This window comes from Oncorhynchus mykiss, chromosome 10 (assembly GCF_057628025.1).
Source record: "Oncorhynchus mykiss isolate SJ-2025 chromosome 10, ASM5762802v1, whole genome shotgun sequence".
NCBI lineage: Eukaryota > Metazoa > Chordata > Actinopteri > Salmoniformes > Salmonidae > Oncorhynchus > Oncorhynchus mykiss.
In genome coordinates this window covers 57655072-57670674 of record NC_143031.1, presented here as the reverse complement: position 1 = coordinate 57670674, position 15603 = coordinate 57655072, and the positions used below count along the sequence as shown (strand labels likewise).

General features: G+C 41.9%; 1 protein-coding gene across 2 annotated transcripts in view; it reads left to right on the top strand.

The window, feature by feature from the left end:
- The window catches only part of ctnna2 (catenin (cadherin-associated protein), alpha 2), a 665994-nt gene that overhangs the window by 96399 nt on the left and 553992 nt on the right, over positions 1-15603 (top strand). Inside the window, exon 1 of one of the 2 annotated variants that reach the window (XM_036933401.2) lies at positions 3856-4125. The exons of the other annotated variant lie outside the window; for it this stretch is intronic. Within the exon in view, the coding sequence (XP_036789296.1) occupies positions 4111-4125 (15 nt within the window). The 5' untranslated portion in view covers positions 3856-4110. Of the gene's footprint in view, positions 1-3855; positions 4126-15603 lie in introns of those variants that run through there. 2 annotated transcript variants of the gene reach the window in all.

The window sequence follows — 15603 nt, the reverse complement described above, 5'->3', positions numbered from 1 at the left end:
GCTTGTCAGTTTCTCTGCCTGAAAGGAGAATGCTGTTGCCATGGGTGACTTGAGTTGCCGTGGGTGTCTTATCTCACTCCCTCCAGTAAGAGAAGAGCTCACCACATCAACCAAACGTCCTCCTCATGCTGACAATCGTAGTTATTCTTCTGTGTTTTTTTGTTGTGCTATTTGTTTTCGTTTAATTTGGAAACGTGACTAATTAGACGTGATGGAATAACCGTAATTGCTATGGACTTTAACAAGTTTCCTTAACAAAGTCAACAGCTTGTCTATTATGATAGAACGTTTTTTTTCCAATTTCTCAAATTATTTGAGTCGATAATTGGGCCTGTAATTGAGTTAAGAATTAAGAGTGGAAGGTGGAAGCTGAAGGAAGACTAAGCCTTGTGGTTACACCAAACAGATAACAATGGTAACAACACTTGTTTCCGCTGGTACTGACTTGGAATTTACTATAAAATGTGGTGGTGTAAATATGTACTTTCTGCCACAAAGGGTGTGCATCAGTGGTTCACAGGTTATTCATTTGTCATTTACATTTTACTGTGTCGCTTCTGATTCATATCCTTCATACTTAGTGTATGGGTAATGTGGGACTCGGGCTTCAATAGTCCAGTGAGACCGTAGACTGACCTTTTGAGTTGGACGTTTTATATGGCAAATGGCAATATCATTTGTGTTAATAGCGTTTGTTTTCCAAATACCTGGTAATACCTTCACTGTAAAATAGAGTACTGCCCCAAAAAGTTTAAAAGGTCAACCAACACAGCTTGTGACGTACCCCTTTACACTTCGCTTTGCACCTGCCTCTCGCTCTCGTGTTTCCCTATCCTTGTGCCTCTGATAACAGCCATTGATCGAGAGAAGAGGGAACAACAACAGACAGAACCTGTCAAACTCAGTGTGGCTGCTTCCCGCGCCTGTTGAAAGACCGGCATTATCTCCCCAAGCACAGGCAGACCATGCCGGCCAATCCCTGATCATTTATCACGCCTGGCCGGGTACATTTAAAAAAAACTCAAAGCCTACTATGTAGCTACACAATCTAATGATGCGTCCCAAGTGTCACCCTAGATGTGTTTGTGGTGGCCTCATGCTACATGCCTTGGGGAGCACGGCATGTGAGGGAGGGGAGGGCTTATCAGTTTTGTCTCTGTCCATCACATGCTAGTTAGGCCAGACCATATCCGAGTCCCAAATTGCATCCTAATTCCTATATAGTGCACTATAGGGAATAGTGTTCCATTTGGCATGCAACTTTTCTCTGGGCCATATAGCTTAGCTGTGCAGACAGAGGAGGCAGCATGGACATTGATCCGTATGCTGATCCTTTGGTGGTGGGACCATGTGGCCCCCTTCTGTGTGTGTGTGTGTGTGTGTGAGAGAGAGAGAGAGAGAGTCAGTGTGTGTGTTTGTATGAAATCCCTATCGATCTATCGTCTGCTGGACACTGGCTGTTACGCAGAAGTTGTGCCCCGAATGGCACCCTATTCCCTATATACACAAACCAGAATCTGAAGACGGTTGTGTTGAGAGCATGTTTAAAGGCTACATGACAGTTTTCAAACAATGTATGAGAAAAGGTGCTCGGTAGTATCCGTGTTTTGTTTGTCCATGGTTTTTGACATCATATAAATGCATAATCTCCAGGGAGATTGTTCAAGGTTGACATCGAAATTGGACGTCTATCCCATGTCCAGAGGACTTCAGGAAATGCATTCAAAACCGTCCACTAGGGGCAACAGTGAGCTCGGTTACCATCAAGTAATCCCATGACTCTGGATCAAAAGGTTGCGTGTTCAATCCCAGTCTCAGACACTGTTTTTTGTTATAGATATTCTTCCCAAACCTGAACCCTTACTGTAACCATTTGGAATGAGTGCCTCATAACCCTTTGGAGCAACTTCGATGTTTGACGTTTGGAGAACGTGGATGAACATCTAATTCTGCAGTGAGACTGTGAGAGCTTGTTGTGATCTCTCTCTCTGTGTGTGTGTGTGTGTGTGTGTGTGTGTGTGTGTGTGTGTGTGTACGCACGCGCGTGTGTGTGTGTGCGTGTGCCAAATCAGCCACAGGATGCAGTGGACAGAGGACCACTGCCAGCCAGTGAGCTTCTAAAGGCCAGTTTGCTCAGTAGAATATAAATCTATGAAAATTCTAGATACCTGGCTAGTGGTGCGAATGTTTATCTAAGTTGAATATCTATTTGAGACAAGGGAGAAAGCAAATATTTACATCCTTGTCTAAACGCCTCGCCCATAGAGTTGAGGGAAGGGATGTTCTCCTTTCAACAATCCCTTTGATCTGCTAACGTGTCCGTTTTCACATGAAATAGAGTTGCTTTTTCTATTCGCACTCTATTGGGAATGTACTGTGAAGAAGCAGTCTAGTCTGGTTAGGCCAGATTCATACATACAAACATTAATCTCCCAAACATCCTCTTTTACACCTTCTGTAGCCACAGTCTATATCATTTGAATAATTAAATGATTATAAAATCATTGAAAACTTATTTTAATTCCCAGACACACCACAGGTAGCCCAAATCATAGACATCTATTGCTATTGGCATCAGAAAATGTCACAGGAAAGAAAAGCTCCCGCCTGTTGTACTGCTGTTGAGATATGATGGCGTGTAAAGGATGTGTGAAGGTTACATTGTTGTTGTCGGTTGTTGCTATGCACATCTTACAGGCTTCAACCCTCCCCCACTTCCACCTCCCAGTGAGTCGTTCAACCTTGCGGTGACCTTTGACACTTTATTGGTCAGTGTGGGTCACCCTTGACCCCACTTGCCAATGGACTTTCATCATTATGGACATCCTTCCTTTGAGCCATTCGGATCCCTTTATGTCCACAGAAGAAGAGAAAATGTGCGGTTAGGAGACAATTTATTGGTTAGGATTCATTGGGATCTGGTTGGTTAGATGGACGCATCAGCCGGGTGACCCCTCCCCTCCCAAAAGGCTTAAAGAACATTGATTGAGGGAAGAAGCGTTTTCTTCCCGGAATGGGTAAACCAATAGACCCAACGACTCCTCTTTCTGAATCTGACATGCCCCACCCCCGAAAACAGCTTGCAAACAATTATTTTACTGCCATAAGAGGAAGTAATTGACCACCAATAATGAATGTCATGTTGTTTGTGGTCGCCTCCTTGTGAGGAGGTTAGGCGTCCCTTGGATTCCTGCCTGCTCGCTCTTCATAATTGCATTTCACAAACTCCTCTATGGCCGGGGACCCAATCCATCAATTTCTCAACATCTCTAAAATACAACAGGGACCTCTGAACCCAAACCCTCTAGAGTATAGAGATGGAGGGTACTTTGGTAGTATAATTGAGCAGCGAATTCGATGGAGAGATGGCTTCAACAAAGCATTGTCCCGATAGGCTGCTATTGACTGCTACAGTTGTTTGTCATTTGGGCTCCAGACCATAGACATCTCATGTTTTTCTTTTCTTTTCTTCATATGACTGTCTCCAGCGGCGTCTACAGCCACACTACAAGTCCACTTTGCTGTCTGAGTTATGGGTTGCGGCCCAAATGGCACCCTATTCACTGTAGTGCACTATTTTTGACCAAAACCCTATGGGCTCTGGTCACACGGAGTGCACTTTAAAGGGAATATGGGGCATGCAATTTGGGACGCAACCATTGCTCTGAAGAGATTACTGGCGGGAAGTTCATTGTGAACTCCATAGCGAACGAAGTGGACGTGTCCGAGAGGGAAAACATGGATTGGCTCTATAGAGAGTCATGGGAAATGTGCCCCGGTCGAGGGCAAAAGCAAAGTGGATTTTCTGCTCCTGCTCTACTCCGCCCCTAATCCCGCTTGTTGGAAGGGATTTCCGCCAGTCACAGGGATGTTTGGGAATGTCGACGTATCTGACGCTCTTCGCTCTCTGCCGGATGTTTCCAGAGTTTTTGGGGGGTTTGGAAAACATTTCCCGAGGACGAGCTGCAGGTCTGATACAGTAGCTGTTGGGGTCCACAAGTGGTTCTTCTGACGGCACCGCTGCAGAGCACTGAACACTTAGAGCCTAGAAACCCACTGGAGAGATGACTATCTGATTCCCCAGGCTGGTTCTTGTACTGTGCCACTAACATGGAGTCGAACATGGTGAGTCGGTCTTCTTAACTTCTTCAGTGTGCTTCAGTGTCCTCTGTCTTTCCCCTGTCTCTCTCTGTCTTTCTGTCTCTGTCTGCCTCTTTCCGTGTCTCTCTCTCTGTCTCTCTCTCTGTCTCTCTCTCTCTCTCTCTCTCTCTCTCACGCTATTCGTGTCTCCCCTATCTCCCCCTCTCTCTCTCTCTGTCTCTCTCTCTCTCTCTCTCTCTCTCTCTCTCTCTCTCTGTCTCTGTCTCTGTCTCTCTCTCTCTCTGTCTCTGGGTTAATGTTTGATCTAGAGGTCAACTGTCTTGTATTGATTCTTCAGCTGGAACAGAGCTATAATGGGCCCTAAGGTCCTTGCAACACATCGTCGTTGACATATACCGCATTAACTCAGTGCTCTCCTAACCAGCGTACCTCTCCCTGGAAGGCTAAATAATTGACAATGAGAAGGTGGATGATTATGCATGCATTGGTAAGTCTGGAAGCACAGCGTAGATCCTTGTCACTTTGGCAAAGAGCAAAAGCTTGTTTCGATGCAGAGCAGCCCAGGCCTGGAGTCAGATCAGCAAGAAGCGTGTGTGTGTGTGTGTGTGCGTACGTGCGCGCGTGTGTACGGGCGCACGTGTGTGTACGGCTTTGAATAAACTGAGAAGAGGGATAATGGCTTTTGCCTTCAGGGCTATAGGTGTGATCACAGCAGGCCATTGTAATTCCATACAATAGCTATTTATAGTTTGTGTGTGTCTGTACCCGTGCGTGTGCGCACATGTGTTGGGCAAGGGGAGAGGAGGGGAGTGGAGAGAACAACAAGTGATGTATATTGTCCCTCTAAGGCGTGTACTGTATGCAAATCAGTTGTGTACGTTTTTACAGTATAGAGACCGGCTGACATTATATGTCGTCATATAGAGGGATACAGGAATTGCATTATCCTTTTCCCAGCCATCTCATTGACGCCGGTCTAGCTGTATCCCCACTTTGCTGTCCTTTATTTTTGTCCGTTGTGTACAGACATTTTCTTTCAGTTGAATTACTTTAGCCTAGCGCAGTAGCTAAATCGTGTCCAGCAGACAGTGATTTGGATTAACTCACAATGAATGATTAAGAACATAATCTGCTGTGAAATGCCTGGAGTGTAATTGACACCAGTGCCAATGTGGAGGAGATATGCCCGCTTCTCTCCTCATGTAACAAAGGGACGCTAACTGAAGACTCGCTAAATGCCAACGCCGAGTAGCTAACGGCTAAATGAGCTTTCTGTCTGATGAGTCGTAATGCAAGTCGTGGTGAGTCGTGGTAAGAAGCGTGGGAGTCTGGAGGAGTTTAGCATTTTGAGAGCTGGTTGGAGCCATGTCCAGTGGTGTAGTGGAGGGTAAAAACACACAATTGTAGCCATGCCTCCTAAACGTGTAACATACTCCCCATTAACTGACTTAGTAGGCGGCAGGGTAGCCTGGTGGTTAGAGTGTTGGGCCAATAACCAAAAGGTTGCTAGATTGAATCCCCGAGCTGACAAGGTAAAAATCTGTCGTTCTGCCCCTGAACAAGGCAGTTAACCCACTGTTCCTAGGCCGTCATTGTAAGTAAGAATTTGTTCTTAACTGACTTGCCTAGTTAAATGTTTAAAAAGTAGCAACCTTGCCTTTTTGGACAGCAATGCAGATTTGCTACAAAGTCAACATGGCAGGCACAAGCGAATGAATAAAGTGTCAATGTTGGCTATCCTGCAGTGTTGAATGCCACAGGGCCTGGTAGCATGCTTGCGAGTGTGGTCGGGCGTAAAAGCAGCAGCGTTGGTTAACTTGCAGTTTGGCACGCGGCAGGCACGCTAGCGTTAGTGCTCTGGTGAGAATGGATTGAATGCCAGTGTTGGCTATGAGTAGTGAATGCCTTCACCCCCTCTTTCCAGGGTCCAGGGCCTGGCTCAAGTGACTGGCTAGTAGTGTTGTCACAATACCAGAAGTTTTACTTCGATACCAATACCAGGTTTAGTATCACAATACTCGATACCAAAGCAATACCAAAGCGATAGCACGACAAAAAAACAAGACATGTTTCAGGAAAGGGGATATATCTGATCTCCAACTAGGACGTGACAATGGTTAATCAAATCTCCCGATTTTCAACCCCCATTTTTACTCAGTTTGCTCATACAGCTGTAACTGTGTATGCATTCGTAAATCAAGACCTTTCTTGAGTTGGGCCCTGGGATGGTGCAACTATTGAGCATCTGAGTGTATGGTTGTTTGTGGGGGAATGGGGTTTTGTGTGTGTGTGCGTGTGCGTGTGTGTGTGTGTGTGTGCGTGTGCGTGTGCGTGTGCGTGTGTCCCACAACTGTTGCGAGGGAGTTAAAGATGTTAGGGACAATATAGAATGAATCATAATAATTGTTTGCGAAAATAATAATTGCTTGCCAAAATGTAATTTTTGTAATGGCAATACTGGTAAGAGGTAACAATCCTTTGCATAAACTGTGTACATTACTACAAATATGAATTGCTAATTATGGAAATTAGATAAACAGGATGTTTTAAATATATATATATATATATTTTTAATAGCTATATATAATACAAGGCAATGGAAATGCTTTTTCAACTGGCTGTTGATTTGCTTCTGTTCTGTAGGTGGCTCTGTGTGCTCTTTTCAAAGGATGAGTCCTGGTTTCTACGGGGCCATGGGGGTCGGGGGGGGGGGGGTGGCTCTGTGTGCTCTTTTCAAAGGATGAGTCCTGGTTTCTACGGGGCCATGGGACCCTGGGGGTCGGGAGGTGGCTCTGTGTGCTCTTTTCAAAGGATGGGTCTTGGTTTCTATGGGGCCATGGGGGTCGGGGGGTGGCTCTGTGTGCTCTTTTCCAAGGATGGGTCCTGGTTTCTACGGGGCCATGGGACCCTGGGGGTTGGGAGGTGGCTCTGTGTGCTCTTTTCAAAGGATGGGTCTTGGTTTCTATGGGACCATGGGGGTCGGGGGGTGGCTCTGTGTGCTCTTTTCAAAGGATGGGTCTTGGTTTCTACGGGGCCATGGGATCCTGGGGGTTGGGGGGGGGTGGCTCTGTGTGCTCTTTTCCAAGGATGGGTCCTGGTTTCTACGGGGCCATGGGACCCTGGGGGTCGGGGGGTGGCTCTGTGTGCTCTTTTCAAAGGATGGGTCCTAGTTTCTATGGGGCCATGGGATCCTGGGGGTCGGGGGGGGGTGGCTCTGCCGGTCATTGGGATGACAACCCAACTCCTTTTAGGTTTTCGCTGGTGGAATAGTGGAAAACAATTGGAGGAATACTTAGTAGCAATGCAAATATCATGGTACACTCAATCATCATGTACTGTACCTTTTTAATGGTAAGTTTACAAACAGATATTATGATAAATAGAATTGAAACTTGTCTCATTATGGTAATTGGGGAAATAAGTATTGGCAGTTATAATTGTAATGGCTTAGCAGATAATAAGAAAAGACAATCATTATTTACCTGTCGAAAAGAGAAGGGATTTAATATCACAGGAAACTAATTCAACAGTTTTAGATTAAGTTTGGTGGAAAAGGGATTTGGGGGCGAAATATATTTCTCCCATGGGCAAAGAAATTCAACAGGGGTGATGATATTAATTAACACTAATTTTGATCCAAATGTGCAAATTGTCCAAACAGATCCTCAAGGTAGATGGATTATTTGAAATATGTTATTGGACCATAAACAGACATGGCTTATTAACCTATACGGTCCAAATACTGATGATCCATGCTTCTATGACTATATACAGTGCCTTGCGAAAGTATTCGGCCCCCTTGAACTTTGCGACCTTTTGCCACATTTCAGGCTTCAAACATAAAGATATAAAACTGTATTTTTTTGTGAAGAATCAACAACAAGTGGGACACAATCATGAAGTGGAACGACATTTATTGGATATTTCAAACTTTTTTAACAAATCAAAAACTGAAAAATTGGGCGTGCAAAATTATTCAGCCCCCTTAAGTTAATACTTTGTAGCGCCACCTTTTGCTGCGATTACAGCTGTAAGTCGCTTGGGGTATGTCTCTATCAGTTTTACACATCGAGAGACTGAAATTTTTTCCCATTCCTCCTTGCAAAACAGCTCGAGCTCAGTGAGGTTGGATGGAGAGCATTTGTGAACAGCAGTTTTCAGTTCTTTCCACAGATTCTCGATTGGATTCAGGTCTGGACTTTGACTTGGCCATTCTAACACCTGGATATGTTTATTTTTGAACCATTCCATTGTAGATTTTGCTTTATGTTTTGGATCATTGTCTTGTTGGAAAACAAATCTCCGTCCCAGTCTCAGGTCTTTTGCAGACTCCATCAGGTTTTCTTCCAGAATGGTCCTGTATTTGGCTCCATCCATCTTCCCATCAATTTTAACCATCTTCCCTGTCCCTGCTGAAGAAAAGCAGGCCCAAACCATGATGCTGCCACCACCATGTTTGACAGTGGGGATGGTGTGTTCAGCTGTGTTGCTTTTACGCCAAACATAACGTTTTGCATTGTTGCCAAAAAGTTCAATTTTGGTTTCATCTGACCAGAGCACCTTCTTCCACATGTTTGGTGTGTCTCCCAGGTGGCTTGTGGCAAACTTTAACCGACACTTTTTATGGATATCTTTAAGAAATGGCTTTCTTCTTGCCACTCTTCCATAAAGGCCAGATTTGTGCAATATACGACTGATTGTTGTCCTATGGACAGAGTCTCCCACCTCAGCTGTAGATCTCTGCAGTTCATCCAGAGTGATCATGGGCCTCTTGGCTGCATCTCTGATCAGTCTTCTCCTTGTATGAGCTGAAAGTTTAGAGGGACGGCCAGGTCTTGGTAGATTTGCAGTGGTCTGATACTCCTTCCATTTCAATATTATCGCTTGCACAGTGCTCCTTGGGATGTTTAAAGCTTGGGAAATCTTTTTGTATCCAAATCCGGCTTTAAACTTCTTCACAACAGTATCTCGGACCTGCCTGGTGTGTTCCTTGTTCTTCAAGATGCTCTCTGCGCTTTTAACGGACCTCTAAGACTATCACATGCAGGTGCATTTATACAGAGACTTGATTACACACAGGTGGATTGTATTTATCCTCATTAGTCATTTAGGTCAACATTGGATCATTCAGAGATCCTCACTGAACTTCTGGAGAGAGTTTGCTGCACTGAAAGTAAAGGGGCTGAATAATTTTACACGCCCAATTTTTCAGTTTTTGATTTGTTAAAAAAGTTTGAAATATCCAATAAATGTCGTTCCACTTCATGATTGTGTCCCACTTGTTGTTGATTCTTCACAAAAAAATACAGTTTTATATCTTTATGTTTGAAGCCTGAAATGTGGCTAAAGGTCGCAAAGTTCAAGGGGGCCGAATACTTTCGCAAGGCACTGTATTATATAAGAATGTATCAACCCTACAAGCAACACAAGGCTCTATTATTATGGTGGGATATTACAGTACGCTTTTAAATACCTCTATGGACCGTAAAGGAAATCGCACTACAAACTATCACACTCAGGCACTTAAGGAAATCATGAATGTCATGGGTGCATTGGAATTAGTGGGTATATGGAGGCGTAAATACCCTGACCTAGTGAGATATACATGGCGGAGGCTTAATCAAGCTAGTCGTCTTGATTACTTTCTTATGTCATTCTCTCTGGCACCAAAAGTTTAAAAAGTGTTGATAGGGGACAGAATGCGTTCGGATCATCACATAATTGGCATGTACACTACCTTTCAAAGGTTTGGGGTCACTTAGAAATGTCCTTGTTTTTGAAAGAAAAGCCTGTGACATCAAATTGATCAGAAATACAGTGTAGACATTGTTAATGTTGTAAATGACTATTTTAGCTGGAAACGGCAGATTTGTTATGGAATATCTACATGTGCCATCTCCAATGGCACATTGTGTTAGCTAATCCAAGTTTATAATTTTAAAAGACTAATTGATCATTAGAAAACCCTTTTGCAATTATGTTAGCACAGCTGAAAACTGTTGTCTTGATTAAAGAAGCAATAAAACTGGACTTCTTTAGACTAGTTGAATATCTGGAGCATCAGCATTTGTGGATTCAATTACAGGCTCAAAATGGCTAGAAACAAAGAACTTTCTTCTGAAACTCGTCAGTCTATTCTTGTTCTGAGAAATGAAGGCTATTCCATTCGAGAATTTGCCAAGAAACTTGTCAATGAAGTGGTGACACAGGGTACCGTACTAAACCACAAATTACCTCTAACATTAACATGTCTATACAGTATTTCTGACCAACTTGATGTTATTTTAATGGACAAAAAACATACTTTTCTTTGAAAAACAAGGACATTTCTATGTGACCCCAAACTTTTGAATGGTAGTGTATATAACTCTTGCAGAATTTCCACGTGGGCGAGGATATTAGAAATGTAATCAAAGCATGCTGGATGATAACTTGTTTTTAACTTGGACAGAATCCTTTAGAATAGACTTATTCCAACATAACATAAGTACAGCAGATCCCCTTATTGTATGGGACACTTTTAAATGTGCCTTTAGAGGCCATGCAATGCAGTACTCATCTATAAAACAAAATACACTGGGATCAAAAGAGTCCATGTTAACAAAGGAAATTGAAGGACTAAGAGTACAGATAGAAAACAATAAAAACTGTACCATAGAGGCTGAGAGGAAGTTAGAGGAAAAACAAAAACAAATAGAGGAACTTATTCAAGAAAGATCCAGTGTAATATATTATAAAAAATAAAGTGTACTGGGTGGAATAATGGGGAAAAATGCACCAAATTATTTTTCATTCTTCAACATAGAAATGCTACACAAAAAAATAGAACTTGTTACAAATGATGGAGTCACTCATGATTCACCAAACAATTTTTTGAAAGAGGAAGTACTTTAAGCATATGTTTTCGCTGCAGTCTCCTCCATCTCCGCTAACCGAAGTTAATATGTACCGATTTTTTCCCTATTAATAATGTAAAATGAACATCTGTACAGAAAGACTCATGTGAAGGCCAAATTACAGATGAGGCACTTCTTGATGGAATTAAAGTCTTTAAGTCCAGGAAAACTCCAGGGCTCGATGGCAAATTAAAGCTAAATGCTTGGCGCATAGAATTAAAAAGGTTTGCTGGATATTATTCATCCTAATCAGACAGGTCTTTACATGGACAATACATTGGAGATGATATAAGACAAGTACTTAAAACAACTTGAAACAATAGAACACTATGAAATATCTGGGAAACCAGGCCTGGTTTTCATCGCTGACTTTGAAAAGGCTTTTGATCAAGTACGACTGGAGTTTATATATAAATGCCTGGATTATTTCCATTTTGGAGAATCTCTTATACAATGGGTTGAAGTTATGTATAGTATCCCTAGGTGTAACATAGTGTCACAGGCCCCTATTCCCACTGATTGTATTTGTATATATGTGCCCTCTGTTCACCATGGTGCTGTCGATTGTTGTTACAATGTCCATTGGTGCGTGTGAGTACCTGTGCTGTGTGTTTTGGCTTTCGTGCCTTTGTGGATTGCGCCGATGATTACGGGTCTCTTCCCATGTGTTAATCATTGTGCGCGTGTGTTATTCATTCGAAATACTCCTCGCTCTTTCCTCGCTCTTTTGTTTTGGGTTTCTACCCTGTGATTTGTTACGTGTTTGTTTGGTCTTCGTCCCCTGTGCCTTTACACGGCACGCCTTAATTTGGGCTTAATAAAAAAAACTAGTACGTGTCCCTGCACCTGTCTCCCTTGGTTACTGGTCCAGGAATGGCTGAAGAATTGCAACATTTACCTAGAGCTAACACTGCAGACAGCAATACTGGGGGATTTGAAAAGTCATAGTCAATAATATAATAATTATTTTAGCAAAATGTTTATCTTTAATTTACAATCTGTAGAAACTATGAGAATAGAAAGGTTCAGTACTTTGTGAAGCAACACAGAACAGTTGAAAAATATGTGATGAATAGAAATCCAAAATGGATGGTGTTAAAGATTGATGGGAGGGGTTGAATGGAGCTGAAGGGTGGTACTACAAACAAAAGGATAACCAATGTAAAACATACAGAGTCTGTAAAATGTATATAGGTTAAGACATTTTGTGAAATAGCACAGTTGCAAATAGAAATCAAACTGGATGGACATCAGAACTAGTAGAAGGCCAGGACTAAAAACAAAACTAAATCTAACTATTGTAAAATAGATTGTGTCAGTAAAATGCATATAGTATGCATAAGCTGGAAGTAGAAGCCTACGTGTTATTGTTTATTAGTTTACTCCAATTGGGGGAGGTGTGTAAGGGTTTGCGGGGAATAATAAAGGAAGGTATATTCTAAAAGAAAGTGTGTGTGTTTGTATATATGTGTAAGTATGTAAATACATATGTGTATATGGATGAATGTATTTATATATATAATGTGGGTATGTGTATGTATGTGTGTGTGTATATATATATATATATATATATATTTACCCAAAAAACATTGGAACAGTGGATTGGAAATTATGCAGACAATTACATTGATGGAAGCAACAATCTATCCGCAATAATAAATCTGATCTACCCCCTTAAAAATAATGTGAAAAATAAAAACTAAATTAGAAAAAATGAAAAGTAGATACAAATGAATGGCACTTGATCCAGACAGATACATTTTGAGTTCAATATCATTACATGTGCATTTTTTTACAGCAGCATTTTTCTGAGACAGCCATGTAGGCATTCATGAATCAATTATACAATCATACAATCAATTTGACTTTTTTTTATATCAATCTAACTACAGTACATAATGGCAATCATTGCTGGCTTGCCTGGTTGGTCTCTGGATGGGAGACCAGATGCTGCTGGAATTGGTGTTGGCAGACCCAGTAGGAAGCACTCTTTCCTCTGGTCTAAAAAAAATATATCCCCAGTGCCCCCGGGCAGTGATTGGAGTCATTGCTTTTCGTAAAGTGTTGCCTTTCAGATTGGAAGTTAAACGGTTGTCCTGACTCTCTGTGGACACTAAAGATCCCATGGCACTTATTGTAAGAGTAGGGGTGTTAACCCCAGTGTCCTGGCTAAATTCCCAATCAGGCTCTCATACCATCACGGCCACCTAATCACCCCCATCGTCCAATTGGCTCCTTCACCCCCCCCTCTGTAACTATTCTCCAGATAGATGCTGTAAATGACAACATCTCAAGACATGACCTGGTAAAATAAGGGTTAATTAACAGTGGTTCGTCCTTTAAAAAAGTTGCAGCCCTTTAAAAAAGTTGCAGCGTACTGAAGCACAGTTTGCGTGGTGCCGCAGAATTCTCGTTATTTAAGTGTCGGCCATTGTAACCGTTAAAGCTAGTTAGTGCTAGTTTGACCACCAGAGCCTGACCACCAGTGGCTATCTTTGAGAATAATTTGATAGCCTGATAGGCTGTACTAGAGATATTAAAACTTATTTTGTAAGAACATAGTATATGGGACTGATTTTAAGACATGTTGCTTAATTCATTTGATGAATATTATGGTGTTTCTGTTCCAAGAAAAACAAAAACTCTCCGGGTTTCCGTTCGGATGGAACGGAAAATATAGCGCTACACAACCTGACGGTCGGGAGTAGGTTACAGTACTGGGCTATTTAGCTAAAGAATCTCCGTGTCGTGCGGGCAAGCGTGATACTGGGGTTCAATTCCCCGATGGGGAGGAAGGAGTAGGCTGTCCATGTAAATAAGAATTTGTTCTTTACTGACTTGCCTAGTTAAATAAAGGTTACACTAAGAGCATAACATTTCTACACCATAATTGTTGTCTAGCCTATACCCAAATGGAGATTGGGTATAAAAATTGCATTGATTTATCAAGACCAGTCCCCATGCCTGTCTCAGAGCAGCGCGAAACGGTGCTAAAATAGTTGTAAGCTATTGCTTCAAATCCTATTGCTTCTAACTTCAATATGCTCTTTAAATAAATAAGACCAACACCACTTTTAACAGCACTTTACTCAACACTAGTGAGACTCATGTCGCCTATGGCCTGCAGTATATCTAAAAATATGACGTGACTCTCCGCCAAATAATTACATATTTTTAATTTGATTTATTTAACTAGGCAAGTCAGTTAATAACAAATTCTTATTTACAAATACAGTATACCAGGGAAGAGTGGGTTAACTGCCTTGTTCAGGGGAAGTACAACAGATTTTTAACTTGTCAGCTCAGGGATTTGATGCAGCAACATTTCGGTTATTGGCCCAACTGTCTAACCAATTGCCGCCCCTGCATGCAGGATTGGAGGATTCTAAATTAAAACCAAAGCCGCCTCATGGTTCTCCCAGTGGCGGCTGGCACGGGTATCGAACCTGCATCTGTAGCAACGCATTTTGCACTGCGGGAGATCCCATCCACTCGGAGCCCCCATCCACAAAGTTTCAAAATACAGAGTGGTGTTGGTAAAGGTATGCTGCTAGTAGTAGTAGTAGTGTCTGCTCGTTATGGCGCACACCTGTCACCATCGTTACGTGCACCTTTGAGAATATCCAAGTGGTTTTTACATAATTCTAAATTAATAATAATAATAATTGCTTTGTTTGAAAAATAATATTTTGGAGATTATTTTGTTTTCCAATATTGTAAAATGAGAGGGAAAAAGGTCTTTCTTTCACATGGGGTGAGACATTTTTACTAATTTGTAAATAACGACTGTTTGCTATTTAGAATGATTTATTTCTGTTTTCAGAGGGAGAGAAACCAAAAACATAGTCTTCTCATGGGTCTCCCAGTTGAGGTCAGCACAGCATCTGTAGCAACACAGCTTGCATTGCTATCCAGTGTCTTAGACAGTTGTGCCACTCAGGCACTGTACAATGTGACCGGTTGGGAGTGGGCTACAGTACTACAGTAAGAGAAAAATTATCCTAATATTATAAAATAATAAAAACCTTAGTGTAACAACAGTTTTTGTAAGTAATACTGAAGTCGTGCACAATTATCAGTTTCTATTCAGGTTTATGTCACCCATTCATTGTCAGTTAGAGACAGTAGGACCCAAAAACATAATCAGTGCTCTAACTCCCCCTTGCACTGGTCTGGAGCAATGAAGTGGAGAGGCAGGGTACCGTACTAAACCACAAATGACCTCTAAGTCCGGCAGCATTATCACAAAACCTTTAGGGGATCAACCACTGTATGTAAACCAAGATGTAGCATATCCAGGTGAATGCACATTCAGTAGGAGTGTGTGGATGCATTGAGCTTGTTTTGGGTGATTTCATTTTTTTTTTAATCCCTTCCATTTGGGACATATTTTATTGTACTTCTATCAACAACATTTGCATAGAAGTAATTTATTTTATGAAAATGTTTGCTGTCTCTTTAACCAGTAATGACATCATTCACGAGGCAGTCAGTTCCCTGAGGCAATAGATAATCCTTGGGAGAGACGTGAGAGAGAAACCAAATAAGGGAATGAATAAAGTTTTTGGTAGCAAAGTTAGCCTACAAAGCTTGACCATATAGGCTT